The 17008-nt window shown below is 49.3% G+C and overlaps 1 protein-coding gene across 2 annotated transcripts in view; it reads left to right on the top strand.

The window, feature by feature from the left end:
* Positions 1-17008, top strand: part of KANK4 (KN motif and ankyrin repeat domains 4) — a 31150-nt gene that overhangs the window by 3012 nt on the left and 11130 nt on the right. The window contains exons 2-6 of one of the 2 annotated variants that reach the window (XM_021679946.1): positions 3739-5682; positions 6963-7074; positions 9736-9954; positions 11817-11904; positions 14536-14755. In XM_021679946.1, coding sequence (XP_021535621.1) covers positions 3739-5682; positions 6963-7074; positions 9736-9954; positions 11817-11904; positions 14536-14755 — 2583 coding nt within the window. The remainder of the gene's footprint in view (positions 1-3738; positions 5683-6962; positions 7075-9735; positions 9955-11816; positions 11905-14535; positions 14756-17008) is intronic. The other variant, XM_044914040.1, reaches the window with a different exon arrangement.

Genomic DNA, 17008 nt, shown 5'->3' with positions numbered 1-17008 from the left:
ATTTATTTATTTATTTATTTATTTATTTGAGAGAGAGAGAATGAGAGACAGAGAGCATGAGAGGGGGGAGGGTCAGAGGGAGAAGCAGACTCCCCGCCGAGCAGGGAGCCCAACGCGGGACTCGCAGTTGCTTAACCAACTGAGCCACCCAGGCGCCCTCTTTCTTATTTGATGCTATTCTTGTATTTGTGCTCTGGACCTGATCCCAGAGGCCACCGGGTAAATCAGCCTCAATTGAATTGAGGCAATAAGCAGATAAATAATGCAGCCTTTCCTTTAGGAGACTTCTCTGCCTTCCGGGTCATAAATCTGCTCTCTGCTTAACCTTAAACAAATACCTCCTCTCTGATTTGGCCTGTCTCTGTAATCCAGGAGGCTGCTGAGTCAACCAGGAGGCCTAAGAGGACAGCTGAGCATAGTCTGGAAATCTAACAGAGAGCAATAGCTCTCAGTTACTGAAATTACCAGTGTGCTTCTTTGGGGGAAAGCAGGTTGGTAAAAAAAAAAATTGTGTGGGTGAATGGGAACTTATTTGGTGTTTTGGGGGGGGCTTGAGAAGTATTCACTCCTTCCTGCCTGAAGTTCAGGTCCTTGGCACAGAAGCGGTGGAACCCAATGAAGACCGTCCCGTGGGTTGTCCCCTGCCATGGTCATGGTGTAACTGCCCACAGGCCCTGTGGCCTTACTGAGCATCGAGCCCGGTAGGCTTGATTGTGTCAGTGTGCACAGTGTCAGCCTGCATGTGTCTAGTTGGCCTCGTTTAGTTCTTTGGAAATAACTGTACTTGTCTAAGTACAGAGGGCCACCTGACCGCACGTGGCACTGACCAAAAGGAGAGATCTGTCGGGCAAGAGGGAAGAGGGCAGGCCTAATGTGCCAGCACCTTTAGGGGAAAAGCAACCCCAAGAAGCTACCCCCAGGTAGCACCTTCATTTGCACCTTTTCTTTAACTTGTCCCTTTCCCTTCATTGCTTTTAGCTTCTCTTACCTGGAGCATGTCAGCCGGCTTCCATCTGGTCTCAGGGCCTTTGGTTTGCCCTTCTTCCAGTCCTCTGCGAGGACACTCTTTGTGACCCACCGTTGATTACCTGACGAGTAGAGTCAAGGCTTGTTGGTGTGCATGCAAGCTGCTCATGACCTGGTTCTTGCTGACCTTTCCAAATGTCTCCTTCTCCTGGTTCACCCTTCTCTACCATACATCACCCGCACTTATAGAACCCCAGAATACTGTGGCATTCCATACCTCCGTGCCTTTGCACATTCTCCAACATGTGTCTAGAATCTGTCCTGGCTATTTATTGCTGCACTACAAACACCCCAAAACTCAGTGGCTGAAAATAAGAATGTATTACTAACACAGGTTAGCTGAGTGGTTCTCACTCGGATCCCGTCTGTCATTGAAATCAGATGAGGGCTGGGGCCAGAGTCATCTGAAGGTTAATGCCTGGCACCTGGGCTAGGATGGCTGGAACAGCTTGGGCTGGCGAGGCAGCTCTCTCCCTCTTCCCACATCACCTCTCTGTGGGGCTCTTTGGCTTCCCCACAGTATGGCAGGTCTCGGGGAAGTTGGACTTCGTACACGGCATCTGACCTTCCACTGAGTGGAACTTACTGGCTTCTTACGACCTAGCCTTGGAATTCTCTCAGCATCGTTTCTACCATATTATTTTGGTCAAAGGAGTCACAGTCCAGCTCAGATTCGAAGGGGTGGAGAAATAGACTCCACCTCTCAGTGTGGGATTCCCTTGACTGTACAGAGAGGGTGGGAAGTGATGGTGGCCATCTTGGAGATAAACAGCTACAATGTCTTTCACCCTCTTGTTCTGGCAAGTTCCTGTTTGTTCATTTTATGCCCAATCTTATGTCACTTTTGTGAAGTCATCCCTCTCCTCCCAAGGCAGAATTAACCTCCTGAAGAAACTGGGAAAATAAGTCAGGAAGGCTGTCTTTTGGGCACATATCTGTTACCATCCTTGGCACACCATGTTGTACCTACTGGTGTTTCTCCTACTTGACCATACATTTTTTTGAGGGCAGGGCTGTACCTAATTTATGTTTGTGTCCTTAGGATCTAGCTTAGCAACCAACACATAGGTCTGCAAAAAAACAGTGGTTGAAGTGAGCAAATTGAATTACTACTATTTTGTAATTTTGCCCCTAGGGCCCATTACCCTTGGAACCAAGCAGTGAGTCAGTCACAGAGAATTTGTGGAGCTCCTCCTGTGTGCCCAGGCAAATTAGCTTCCATTATGGGGCTTCAGTTCTCTCTGTTTTGTGTTTCCACAAAGACAATAACTACAATATTGAGTATATATGGATTTTCATCATTGTTCAAAGCACTTTATATGTATAAATTAATCAGTTCTCACAAGAATCTCACCTTGCTGTTAGTATTCCCACTGTATAGATGATGAGACATAGGGAGGCTAAGTAATTTCCCCAAGAGCCGAAATATAGACCAGGCTTTTGAATCTGCATTCTTGATCTCTGTGCTGCCCACTATGTGCTCTCCTGAGCTAAGCATTTTGGGGGCATGTTTAACAGAATGTCACAGAGATAATAAGGGGGATTACATGAGAACAGACTGTTTAACCTGAAGAAGAGGCTACTTGGAGACAAGTCCTTATGGATTCAGTCAAAGGACTGACTTGTCCTCAGCATCCCCTGCCGGAGTCAAGAAAACCACTGGTGCCTTGGCGTGAGGGAGAACTTTCTCACCACAATGTCCCCTGACAGTCTGGGCTGCCCTGAAAAGTCACGAGTCCCACTTCTCTTGGAGGACGTAGGCTGATGTCCCTTTGACATGGCCCTTGTCCCTTACCACCTTTTATCCAGTCTGTGAAGAATGTGGTATTTCCTCACTTGACATGAGTTTTTGTTTTTTAAATATTTGTATTTATTTATTTGATAGAGAGAGATATAGTGAGAGAGGGAACACAAGCAGGGGGAGCGGGAGAGGGCGAAGCAGGCTTCCCGCTGAGCAGCGAGCCCGACATGGGGCTCGATCCCAGGACCCTGGGACCATGACCTGAGCCGAAGGCAGACACTTAACGACTGAGCCACCCAGGCGCCCCTTGACATGAGTTTTTGAAAGTGAGGTTCATGTTTGTTAAGCACTAAGCAGTTTTCAGGTGCGAAAGAGCATGGGCTGTGCATGATTACACATGCCAGTTCTCTCTGATCTTCATGTGCCTGAAGGCTCACCCAGATGAGGACGCTTACATAATGTAGAAGGCATAACTCCTTGATACCTCTGGCTTCAGCAAGATTTCCTAGTATCCATTTGAGTAATGCGAGGTTCTGTCATAATGTCGAGGCAATTGTGTACCTTATCCTTCAAAACACTCAATATTCATAATTGCCAATTAGCACCCTGATCTGGCAGATTCCTGGCCACTTGAGTTCAGCCATTACATGCCTCAAACCCAGAAAAACAGTATGAGACTATTTTATTTTGCTGGCCTGCCAGCAGATTCCACAGCAATAACTGAGATGAATACTGCAAATTAGAAACTATTTCCTCTACCTATTTCCTTGCAGACATTGGCTAAGTACACACTGATTTAATAAACTGGATTCTCAGCATGGCCGGAAGACTGTGAGCATCTCAGCTTAATTTAGAGACAGGGACATTTAGGAGAAGTCTCACGTGAGAGCATTAAGTCTAAATCACACATATTAGGCCTCACCACCCATAATTCTTATTAACATTGTGCTTCCTTTTTACATGTCTCCCAGCCAAAGACCAGTCCTCCTCTCAGGGGGATGAAGAGAAAGGCCCTCCAAAGAGCCACCCCTACTCTGTGGAGACCCCGTATGGCTTTCATCTGGACCTGGACTTCCTCAAGTACGTGGATGACATTGAGAAGGGAAACACCATCAGAAGGATTCCTATCCACAGAAGGGCCAAGCAGGCCAAGTTCAGCACCTTGCCTCGAAACTTCAGCCTCCCCGACAGCAGGGCTCGCCCCCATGCTGCTCTTCCCCACCAAAACTGGTCCCCAGTGGTGCCGAAGAAGGTGTCGCTGGGGACAGAGGAGCGAGCCCAGTCGCTGCCCCCTGGTGAACACCCGCAAGCCTCCACCAGCGGGAGTGAGGTGAGCTACCACAGGAAGGCCCTACTGGCAGAGACAGCCAGACATTTGGAGGCTGTTGCGCCCAGGGAGGCCGAGCCAGCCCCCGGGAGTGGACGGCCCCAGCTCTTGAGAGCGTCCAGCATGCCAGCCACACTGCTACAAAACAGGGCCTCAGAGGACTCAAGCCTAAACTCAGGTCCCCCCACACCTCCGGCCCTCCCTCCACTTCAGGGTGAAGGCAGTGTCTGTGATGGCGCCTTTGGCCCTGCAGACGGATTTGCAGGTTTTCAGAACTCCACCCCACGAGCAACAACGCAACCCAAAGTCAGAGAGTTTGGGGACGTGGTGCCAGGGATTCCAGAGCTGGTCCAGGAGGGCACTGAGCCTCCCGAGGACGAAGAGGAAGAGGAGGCTCCAAATCCCCTCTCTCTCCCAAGTCCTCCCGTCTTATCCCAGGATGCACTTGTTGTTCTGGAGGATGAAGAAGACGAACACAAAACCAGAGAAACAGAGGTGGTGGTCACCCCTGGCTCCCCAACACCCAGCCCCCCACCGCTGCCATCACCCATTCCTGAGAATGAGTTCCCCCTAGAAGAAATCGAGCTCAACATCAGCGAGATCCCACCCCCACCACCTGTGGAAATAGATGTGAGGAGCATTGGCATCCGGGTCACGGAGGCAAGCCTGGGCCTCCCCGCGGTGGATCCCCAAAGCATCTCCAGCCTGAAGCAACGGCTCTCTGCCCTCGAGGGTGAGCTGTCTGGAAGAACCGAGGAACTGGCCCAGGTCAGAGCTGCCCTCCAGCAGCAGGAGGAGGAAATCAAGGCCAGAGGGCAGAGGATTCAAGAGCTAGAACACACTGTAGCTCGACTGGCAGAAAAGCTTAGCCACGAGAACACCAGAGACATTCGGGGCCACGCTGACGCCACGGTCAACACTGACCCCCTGCATAGACTCTTGCCCAGGGAGTCCTGTGACAAGAGCATTGAGGTCAACCTTGTGGGCAGCACAGGATCTGAAAGCTGGAGGGCCAGAGGACAGGAGAATGGCCTCTTAGGGGGGCAGGCCAGCCACAAACGGGGGGATCGGAGCCCAGCAGAATTCGTGCCACCACCACAGCTGTCACTGCCACAAGGACCCGAGGTGGTCCTCGCCCCCTCTTTACCTAGCTGCCTCTCCACTGAGCTGAGGATCGAAGAAGCAGGCCCTGAGCAGGAGGGAAGCCCTCAGGTAGGAGCCGAGGGTCTGGGCGGGGGAGCAGGGCACGCTTCATGGAGCAGCGACAGAAAGACGCCCCCAGCAGCAGGGCGAGAGGAGACCAGCTCAGAGCTGCCGGGGAAGGAGCACCTGGGGAGGCCACCAAGCTCGCCCACAGATGCCACTATCGGCCAATACGTTAAGAAGATCCAGGAACTCCTGCAGGAGCAGTGGAGCTGCCTGGAGCACGGGTACCCGGAGCTGGCCAGCGCCATCAAGCAGCCCGCCTCCAAGCTCAGCAGCATCCAGAGCCAGCTGCTGAGCTCCCTCAACCTGCTGCTGTCCGCCTACTCGGCCCACGCTCCACCCCAGAGGGAGCCCCCGGCCCCCTCTGCCTCCCCGCCCATGGGTAAATACTGGTGCCCAAGGCAGGGAGCCATTTCTCCTTTACCTGACGAGTCAAAGGGAATAGGGGTTTGAATTGCATGTGTATATTTTTCAAAAGGTTCAAGCGCCTCCAGGAACCCAGTGGAAGAAACGCCGATCTATGTAACAGTGGAGGCCCTGTGCCCCTAACTCTTGTCCTGGCTCTAAGGCTGGGACTGACTGCAGGGCCACCACATACGGCTGGCACAGATAGCACAGGGCACAAAGATGCCAGCCAGGAAGGCACACGGGGGCTGAAATTCAGCCCCCACTCACTTGCCAAGTCTGCAGCACCGTGTCCACCCGGGCGGCGCCCGTTTCTCACTTGCGTAGCATGAAGGCAATGTCTAGGGCAAGACGGGCCCTGGCTGTGCGTGCTCTAATCCTCAGCCTCCCTTCATTGTTTCCTGGGCTCTTGCCTTCCTGTGGTCCTCTCTGGTTCTTGCATTTAGGGGTTCGCTCTAGCCTGGTTTTGAAGGAGCACTGTATTGAGATCTGAAATATTCCACTGAATATTTTCTGTGTGTGCGTGTGCGTGTGCGTGTGTGTGTGTAGGAGAGAGACTGAATGCTACATGTGGAAGTCGACCCTTGGGCTGAGCAGCACTTCTCTTGTAACAAGTTACACGCTCCTTTCTGTTGAGTAAAGTGGAACCATATTTTGCTTTGCTCAACGAGCAGTGTGCAAGCCTGCGTCCTGCTGCAGATCACGAATGGGCTGCTTTTTTCATTATTTCGGTGCTAATTCCAGTCTTGCCCATTGGAAAATGCCTCCGATACCTTTGAGCACAGCAAAACAGACGTGCTCTTGCTCACGCGTCTGCCATGCCTACCCCACATCCCAGGTGTCAAGTGGCACGTAAGCCAGGAAAGACCGCGGAGGTGCCCTCGGGCCGAGGTGGGCGCGGGAACAGGAGTCGTGTGTATGGGGTTCTGCGCCTGCCCCGCCGTTCACTGAGCAAGTCGGCTAAGACAGGGACAGTGATGGCACACACGGCTCTTCTGGAAGAGTGCTCCAGGAACTCCACTCTGTCATCCACACACAGAGGGGCTTGTGAACAGGGACAGTTGGGCTGGTGTTGACTAGAAGGCCGGGCCTCCTCAAAGACCTTCACAATATCTGATTTACATGATCTAGATCTCTGTCCCTTTCTACCTCCTCCCATGCCTTCAGCCTGTCTCCCCTCAAAGCAAGAGTCCCGGTTGTGCTGCATTCTGGGACATCCCCAAGATCATTCTAACCTGTGATGTTGTGTCTACCTAGAGATCTCCCCGTCGACCAGCCTTAAATCCATAATGAAAAAGAAAGACTATGGCTTCCGTGCAGGAGGTAATGGGACCAAAAAGAACCTTCAGTTTGTTGGGGTTAACGGTGGGTAAGCATCGCTCATGAAGCCCAGACTGCCCCCCTCCACACTACCTATCCCGCTGTTGTCCTTACCACTCTCTTTTCCTAGGGGGAAGCATCTGGTTTCCATTTTTCTTCAAGGGAATTAACGGCCCTTGAAAACTCCATCTTGGGTTTGCACGTGTTTGGCTCCTTGCCAGCTGTGGTGGTCTGTTGGATCCTGGGCTTTTAATGTCTCGGCTTTGGTGTCCCTGGGGACAGGGTTCCAGGTGGTTTCTGGGAGTTTGGGGAGCACATGGGCCCTTTACAGAAGACATTTAATCTGAACCATAACGGCGAAAGCAGGACAAACTCTTAATTTGTTGAACTTCAAATTTCATCCATTTAATTTTTTTTTTCTTCCTTTAACTAACTTCCTGCAAACCAAACCGGCATTTTTTAGGATGAAGAACAACAACCAAGATCTATTGACTCAGAACATGAACCAAACCTCATATATTCTAGAGAGTAAATCACTGGATTTATAATATTTTCTAAATCATTCAACAAACATTTATTAAATGCCGACAAATGTGTTAGGCGTCAGGGATAAAAAAGTCAAATAAATCCTTGGTCCCTGCCTTTAGCTCATGGTTTGGACAGGGCAGATATAAGACACCAATCTGCTGAGCTGAATTCTAGCAAAGAAGGGAGCGTGGGCCCAAAGGAGGGGCACCGGACCCAGCCAGTGGTGGGCCCTGGAGGTCGGAATCCCTGCTAGTTTGGGTCAGAACAGAAGGAAGACACCAGATTTAAACAAGGGTGACGTCACTGTTGCAGGCTCTGTGAGGAAAATGTCAGAAATAATGACATGGGATGTCACAGGAGAGTCGCTGTTGCCATTCCCACTGACGTCAGACTCTGTGAACCCAGGAGAAGCAGGTCCTATCTCTCCCCTGCCCCTGGCAGTGCCCGCCCCGTGCCCAAACCTGGAAGTCCATCCATAGCTATTGCTGGCCCCATTGTCTACCATCGACTCCCGCCTGTCTTCCCTAAAATGTGCCAAGTGGGGCCCATCGTGGGGCCCTTGCATTTGCTATCTGTCCTTCCTTCCGTCTCCCCACTGCCCTTAAAGTGCCTGTCCCAGATATTCTTCAGTATTTGTCACTTTAGTGCAATGGTTCTCAACCTTGGCCACACCTTGGAAACCCTGAGGGAGCTTTAAACATACCAATGCCTGAGTTTCCCCCCACCCCCAAAAACTCTGGCTTCATTAGGCGGGGGTGCTGTGCAGATCCTGGGAATGTATACACCCTCAAGTGATTATAATGTGCAGCCAAGGTGAAAGACTTCTGCTCTAATTAACGTAGGCCCTCCTCCCATTACTCTAGTCCATGGTCCTTTATTATCTTATTCATTGTTTTTATCACTATCTAATTATCTTGTTTACATGTTTGTTTTCTGTTTTTCTCTACTAGAAATAGAAGCTCAGTTAGGACAGGGACTTTGGTATAGCATTTAGAACAGAGTATGGCACACAGTAGGTGCTCAATAAATTTCTGTTGAATGAATGAATGGGCTTCCAGGTGAAGTTTTTATGGAAGCAACTGTAAGAGAAGAACTGCCTGGTAAACATAATATGTCCCCCCTTCTCTTAGTCACAAAAGCAAAAGGTTGTTCCAAGCACGACAGAGGAAGAAATATCTGTGGTTTAAACAAGGCAGAATGTGAGCATGCCAAGGAGCAGCCTGGCTCTGCAAATCCAGTGAGCATGGGGGCCTTACATAGGGGCCAACATCCAGAGAAAGGGCCTAAGGGGGTTCAATGGAAGCTGTGGCCACTGGTCTCCCCTGGTCTCTGTGGCAGTGTTCAATGGCCCCAGAGACTGAAATCTTCATCTTAACTGCAGGATCCTCTATCGGGGGATCTCCTGTTGACCATCAGCAGAAGGATCCATAAATCTGCTGGGACTTCCCTCCACCGTCTGTGGTCTGCCACCTCAATGGAGTCACACAAAATTGAACCTAAGGATCACTGCTGGGGAGGGTGGGCCACGAGGCAAGGGGGCCATGCCCTTGCTTTTGCTGTTGCAAGCAGAAGCTGAATAGGCCGCAGCCAGGACACGCAGATGCTGGGTTCAGGCACCCTGACTGTTCGTGTTTCCTATAGAACACTGCTGGGAAGAGACACAGATGGGTCCTCCCATGTCAGGTGTAAGCCTGGCTGGAACAGGGGGGGAGAAAGGGAAGCTTCACAATCACCCAGACACGTGAAGATCTGTCCGTCAACTCCAAGAATTCAGGGTGGGAGTGGGGGGTGTTTGCCTACATCTGGGCCCCTCTCTAGACAACACGTTAGGACTCCAGAAGCAAATGCTTTTGTGAGAATCTTGGACGGCTTATCTGGATCATCCGAATGCATAGGCCAATTAGGGCATGGGCTATTTGTGTGTTCCCTGCAAACAGCTTAATTATCTTTTCTCCCCAAGTGGCGTCCGGTGTCAGGCCACAGCTCTTGACCACATCTTTCTCTGACATGAGGTTCCTGGGAATCCCCTCACCCAGGCGTGCAGATACAGAGAATGGAGGATGTGGTTAGCAAGCTGGGGATTATTATCTGAAGCCCTCTGAAGCCCACCTGGTTCTTATTTGTGTTGACCTGGACACCGGGCAGGAAACACAGAACGAGTGACCTTTGTCTCCTTCTCTAGCTACGAGACCACCTCAAGTGAGGAGACCAGCGGTGAGGACAGCTCCCCGGAAGATGTGTCAGACAGTGAGGCAGAGAAGAAATATGATGGCCCAGAACATAGGCGGGGCAAGGAGGCCCACCCTGCCTGCAAGGCTGGGCTGAGCATCCTCGAGGGCGCCAGCACCACAGGCCAGGAAAGTGGGCCTGGGGAAGAAGTCCCCCATCCCAAGGCTGAGAGGTGAGTCAGATGGGTACAGATGGGGGCACCTGATCTCTGGGAAAGAGCAAGGGCACTACTTCATCCTTTTATTCTATTCTATTTGTTCATTTGTTCATTCATCCTTCTATCCATTCACCAGTATTTCCGGAGTTTCTGATCTATGCCAGCCACAGACGTGACTCCCGCCTTCATGGGATATACTGTCACACACTGAGCTCTGCATGTAAAGCTAACATCGTCCCAGGCCTGGAAATGTGAAGGACTTTACATGTACTATAATCCTTTTAATTATCCTGCAAAGTAGAAATTATTATAATCCCCACTTTACAGATGTGGAAAAGAGGCTTAGGAGAAGTTAAGGGACACAGCCGAGTGGGGCTTCTGACCAGGTCTTGTCTGATTCTCACCCACATGCTTTTCTGCCTATCCTGTTGGCCATGTTTTTTTAATATATTTTTTTATTTTTATTAACATATAATGTATTATTTGTTTCAGAGGTACAGGTCTGTGATTCATCAGTCTTACACAGTTCACAGCGCTCACCATAGCACATACCCTCCCCAGTGTCCATCACCCAGCCACCCCATCCCTCCCACCCCCCTCCACTCCAGCAACCCTCACTTTGTTTCCTGAGATTAAGAGTCTCTTATGGTTTGTCTCCCTCTCTGGTTTCATATTGTTCCCTCCCTTCCCCTATTATCCTCTGTCTTGTTTCTCAAACTCCTCATATCAGTGAGCTCATATGATAATTGTCTTTTCCTGTTGGCCATGTTGACATAATCCCATCTTTTAAAGAGGTGTGAGGTCATGTCACGTGATGAAAAGCAGCCCTGTCTTTGAGGCTGGACACACGTGGGTTCAAATCCCATGTCTGCCATCATGTTCCTTTACACAGGCGCCTAAATTGTACTTGCCTCAGATTCCTCATCTGTAGTATGTGGGTAACAGCCACCTGATAGGTTTGATCTGGGGACTGGATGAGAAAAAGTATGTGAAATGCCTAGCACAGTGCCTACCACAGAGCAGGCTCTCAAGAAATAGTAGGGGGGCACCTGGGTGGCTCAGTCAGTTAAGTGTCTGACTCTTGACCTCAGCTCAGGTCTTGATCTCAGGGTCATGAGTTTAAGTGCCACATTGGGCTCCACGCTGGGTGTGGAGGCTACTTAAAAGAAAAAGAAAAAGTAGTAGAAATAAGGATAGTAAGTCCCATTACCAACATTGCCCCCCTCAGCCGGGGGGGAGTGACGAGCAGTGAATGGGGGCTCACTGGTAAGCAGGTCCACAGGGCTGCTCAAAGTGGCAGCACTATAGAGACATGCTGAGGGCAGAGCTTCCTGGTGACCAGTGCCATCAAGTCCCACCCCGGGATGGTCTGTCTGCTCTTACACTAACACAGGAAGAGTGCTCAGCACCTAGAGCACTCCAGCTTAACTGAGTTTCATTGTATTGACTCTATTAGCTTGATGGTATTCTTCATGGAAGAATAACCTGAAAAAAATTGCTGGTAGGGATTGGGTTCTCTGGATTTTTCAAGTCACTTAGGCAGGAAATGTTTTATCCAAAGTCAGGAAGACAGCCTTCCCTTTTCCCAGCATGTCAGGAATTGCAGTTAGTCCCATGGCCCGCAGAATGCTTTGGTGATCTGCTCCCGCCTCCTGAAAACAGCAGGATAAAAAGGGCAATGTGCTTGACTCACTCTTCAGCAGAGTTCAGAGGCCAAGCCTCATTGTCAGGAGGCTGCATTCAGCGGAATGCCCCTTGCCTGGGAAGTGGCCCAGTGTGGGTGCTTCAGCTGCTGAGAATCGAAAGTCAAGCTGGGGGATTACTTTCTTTTATATTAATATGAAAACTGATATAGATATATGTATTTTTTTCTTTAGATATAAACCCTCAGAAGAATTCCTCAATGCATGCCGGGCATTGAGCCAACATCTGCCAGAAACTGGGGCCACCACCAACCAACTCTTGGTACTGTGATTTTTCACTGTCATGGAAGGATGTCCCTACTGTTGTTGTTTTTTTTTTTTTTAAAGATTTTATTTATTTATTTGAGAGCGAGAATGAGAGAGAGAGCATGAGAGGGGGGAGGGTCAGAGGGAGAAGCAGACTCCCTGCCGAGCAGGGAGCCCGATGCGGGACTTGATCCCGGGACTCCAGGATCATGACCTGAGCCGAAGGCAGTCGCTTAACCAACTGAGCCACCCAGGCGCCCAGGATGTCCCTACTGTTTAAGCTGTTAGTTCCAACTGGGTGACTTTGGTCCCTTGCCTGAGACAGCGGTGTGGATGTGCATGGAATCCCTTTCCTCTGGGTGCCCTCCTTTGCCCAAACTCTGCTGCTGGGGTGATGATAATTATGCTGGGAGACAGGACCTGATGCATATGCATCAGGGAGCAGCCTGGCGCTCAGAGGCACTACGGAGCGTTATCAGGCATTGCACCTGAAAGTCCAGCATAAAACTATATGTGCTTTCAAAACCAAACCTTGTGTGGCTTGGGCTCAAAATCACCTCACAACTAGAGAGAACTATGGGCAGAGTGAAGAGTATGTGGAATGGGAACCAGGGGTTCTAGTCCCAGGACAGCTGCTGGTGAGATATTGAGCAAGTCACTTCACCGCTCAGAGCTTGTTTCCTCATTAATAAAATGAAGGTGGGTGGTGGGCAGCATGTCTTCATTACCCTCAAGCCCTGGTATTTAATTCTGTAGTCTTTACTGTTTTGTTGTTGTTGTTGTTGTTGTTTAAGATTTTATTCATTTATTTGTCAGAGAGAGAGAGAGAACACAAGCAGGGGGAGCGATAGGCAGAGGGAGAAGCAGGCTCCCCGCTGAGCAAGGAGCCCGATGCGAGACTCGATCCCAGGACCCTGGGATCATGACCCGAGCCAAAGGCAGACGCTTAGCCGACTGAGCCACCCAGGCATCCCTTTACTCTGTTTTTCGACACGAACCTCTGGGTCAAGAGACCAAAAGCAAAAAAAATACATCTGCTTGCTCCTTTAACACCTTCATGGCCCACAAGGAATTAAACATGTAGCCATTAGGTTTTACTTTTATTCAAGAGATCCTGGCGCAGACACATATTCCCAAGTCAGGAGAGCCAACTGGTAGGCCCCAACAAGTAAGAGCCTATCAGCATTTTTAAAGCCCATTTTGTTCTCCTTTGCAGGAGGGCCTTAGGGATAAAAAAACGATTAATTCAGCCCAACCCATTTTGATTATTTTATCTTAGCTGATTTCGCAAAACAAAAACAAAAACAACCAGTATGTGATGTGAATGTTGATCGAAACTCCTGTTACTTAATCTTAAATGAATTACAGAATTAAGCTTTATGTTCCTTAATATTAGGATCTTTCTCCAGATTCTCCTGAAGATTCCACAGGAAAGGGAGATATTCTGATATATAAAGTGTTTCAGCCACAAAAGATTCCACTGTTTCTGCCTAGAAAAGTGATAGGGGAGGGAAGTCTGGCTGGCTCAGTTGGTAGAGCATGCAACTCGATCTCGAGGTCGTGAGTTCAAGCCCCAAGTTGGGCATAGAGTTTACTTAAAAATAAAATTAAAATTAAAAAGAAAAGAAAAGCAATAGAGGATGTGCAAACCTGACACCACACCCATATTAGGATCAAAGTACCCCTTCCCCCACCCCATCTTAGAGACAAAGCAGGTTGTACAAGGGCCTCACTCTATAGAGCCATCGGAGGTTAGGGACCCAGCCCTGTTTCATCCCCATTTTGTAGATGGGACAGGTAAGGTTCAAAAAGACTGTATGACTTCGAAGGTCACACAGCTGAGCTGGGACTTAAGCCTGGCCACGTGGGTTTAGTGACTCCAAATCCAGTTCCTTTCCAGAATGAGTGTGAAATCACATCCCCACGCTTTCTCCTCCGCTTCAGATAAATAACTTAAACATGTTCTATTTTAAACATGTAACACGTGAGTAACACAGAGTTGATGTCATTCGCTCTGGAACTCTCCTCATTCATGGTTCCAAAGGAGCTACATACTGCAGATAGTGGGGTCCTGCCAGGGTTGTTAAACCATTTTTTCTGAAGGTTCTAGCAAAGCTTAAAAGCCAAAAATAATTCAAGCACAGCTGTTTGGGTTTTATTTCTAGCATCACTTGGGTATGTTGTTTATCTTAGCCTTCAGCGTGCGTCTTCCCCATTAGTAAAATGTTGTGACTTGCTAGCTATGCCTATTAAGAACACACAGAAGTCCTGGTAGGGTCCGGGCTAAGGTCAATACAGGCTGGCTATATGTGTGTGAAAGACAGGGCCTTGGTTATGCTGTACATACAGGGGTGTGATCGAAACGCACAGTAGATTCAAAGTGTCACCTGGAAAAACGCTTTGTCACTGGTATTGTTTGCTCTCCCAGACCTCTTTCTACCTCACGTGGGGGGCTGTTCGCACAGGTTCCAACCCACCCCCTGCCCCAGCTCTGACCCCTCCAGGAGTAGGTCACGTGGAGTTAGAGGGAGCTGAGGGACAGAGGTGGACGCATCCAAAGCTGACTTCTCCCAGTGGAAACTAACAGCCCAGCTGGAGCTCCCCAGGCCAGGTGACCTCCTGGATTTGGAATCTGTTGGTATTTCAGAGGCAGAGCTTGAACACCCTCCGTCAAGAGTGGTTCCGCGTCTCCAGCCGGAAGTCGTCGAGCCCTGCTGTGGTGGCTGCCTACCTCCGAGGGGTCCGGCCCCACTCCCCACACTTCCTGCAGCTGCTGGTGAACTTGGCTGATGGCAACGGGAACACGGCCCTTCACTATAGCGTGTCCCACTCCAACTTCTCTGTGGTGAAGCTGCTGCTGGAGACAGGTCAGAAATGGTTGCGTCTGCTCAGTCTGGGTTCCTCCTTGAAGGGCCATTTTGGTACCCACTTCCTTCCAGCATGAGATTCTTCACTGTCCTGAGCTCCTGCTGTATTCTAGAACTGGACTAGACCACCATGCCTTTATTATGGCACTTATTCTTCACAACACCCTTGTGATGGAGGTGTCATTATCCTCATGTTGCTGTGTGGGACAACATCATGCAGCCTAGGAGTGACAGTGTGGACAGATGGGTGATGGGGCTGGCTGAAGGCGTGTCCAGGCCCAATGGCATCTGTGAGTTTAGGAAGGTTGTATGAGGGATATCTAGGAGGGTACCAATAAGAGATATAAAACCCCAAATGATCTCTATGGATTAGGCCCTCTGCTGAGCACTTGGCATATGAGATCTTGTTTAATCCTCAAAACTCCTGTTAATAGGGATGGTTATCCCTGTTTTGTAGATGATGAAAGTGATGCTCAGAAAAGTCAACAGACTTTTGTGTGATCCTGAGAGCACGCAATGACTCAATGTGTTGCTGGGGTTTAAAGGTGATACCATTGGTTTGTTCTTCTCATTCCTGGCATCCAGGAATTGGAGCACATGCTAGATCTGTAACCCTTACTTAGGAGGCCGGAGGAGGAGTTTAAATGAGCATCAGGAAGTCTGAATTCCAGATCCAACAGCTTTCCCCCAACTTGGATCTTACCCACCCTTGCTTAAATGCCTCCCACAGCTTTCCATTGCTCTAAGAATGAAAGGCAGCTTCCTCAGCCTGGCCTTCAGGAATCCCGGATGGCCTGGCTCCCACCTGCATTTGCTACCTCAATCATCACCATGCATCCTCCTTCCATCCACTCCAGTTACATGGCCTCCAACTCACCAAGTTCATTCCCTCCGTAGGACTGCTGCATTCTCTTTCTATCTGAATCCTTCTCCCTGAAGCCCTTCTCAGTCCTGGCTCCTTCTCATCATTCCAGTTCTCCAAAATTCTGTTAAGCAGTATTGAGGGCTTTTTACCTGAATGGAAAGGTGATGTACCTAATGACAGCCTAAAATTCTTTCTGCTTTCCACACCATCAGAGGAAGATAAAGTCACAACTCTAACATTGAGCCAATTGTACTAGATTTCAGTTCTTCATGGATTCATGGACACCATAAAAGGGGTAGCTCAGTTGAGAAAGGCACATAATTAAATGGAACATACCTCTGTGTTCTGGGCATGCAGAGCCTCATCTTGAAGCAGCTTGGACTTGAAGCCAGTTAGAAGTCCTCCTGGTGGGCCAGGCCAGGCCAGAGAACAGACAACCTAAGCTTTGGTTGTTATACATTTCTGCTGGTGTCGACTGAGAATACATTCGGTTCTCCTCAACCCTAAAGTGATCTGGAAGCTTTCTGTTTATCATACTGATACAGCTAAAATAGCCATAAGCATAAAGTATAAAGGGGAGCTAGAGAATGGGCTGAAGGTACCATTACTTTCCTTCACTGTAGAAGGCCTGTTGAGGAGGGCATATTGGTCACACTCTGAAACCTAGGCACGCAGTTGTGAGGCATCCAGAAAGCACATTACAGACTATAAGGGGCTACACAGAAGTGACTCTTCATGATTGAGTATAGAGCCAACAGGTGCACCTCTGCCACCTTAGTCCTTGGTGATGCACCTTTATTTTGCCAGAACGCCACTACAGAGGAGAAAGCTTGTGGAATTGGAGCATGCTCAGTCAAGAGCCTTTCCCCTCGCCCCCAGGGACGGTTGGCTCACTCCCTGGTGGCTGCTCAGAAGCATCTGCTGTGAAAGTCCTGGGTCCTCAGCCCCTTTTCTGAGCCCCTGGGGAGGAGTCAGTCCTTACTCTACTGAGTTATAAGTCATGTTTCTGAAGAGACTAAAGAGAACTGTAACCTGAGGACTGTTTACACCTCTTAAAAGCAAACATCAAATAGTCATGAGAATAACAAGGCAATGCAGATATTCCCATCTTTCTCAGGGCAGAGCTGTGAGGCAACGCATAGGGTTATATTTAGCTTTCATAGCCCAGCTGGTCATGACAGTGGTCAGAATGATTTTTTTGTATACAATGGCATCCTGACATCACAATGGCACATTTCTGAAAAATTGTTTGAGATGGTGTGGGGGAACTGTCAAACCAATATTGGTTTTTTACCCAAGAACAGAACTCATAAGTAGCCCAGACATTTTTTCATAAAAAAACAGATTTGTTACAATGAATACCTAAGTCTTCATGAGCAAGTAGCAAG

The sequence above is a fragment of the Neomonachus schauinslandi genome, chromosome 4, assembly GCF_002201575.2.
Source record: "Neomonachus schauinslandi chromosome 4, ASM220157v2, whole genome shotgun sequence".
Classification (NCBI taxonomy): domain Eukaryota; kingdom Metazoa; phylum Chordata; class Mammalia; order Carnivora; family Phocidae; genus Neomonachus; species Neomonachus schauinslandi.
Note: the sequence above shows the minus strand (reverse complement) of the source record. Positions and strands in the feature narration are given on the sequence as shown.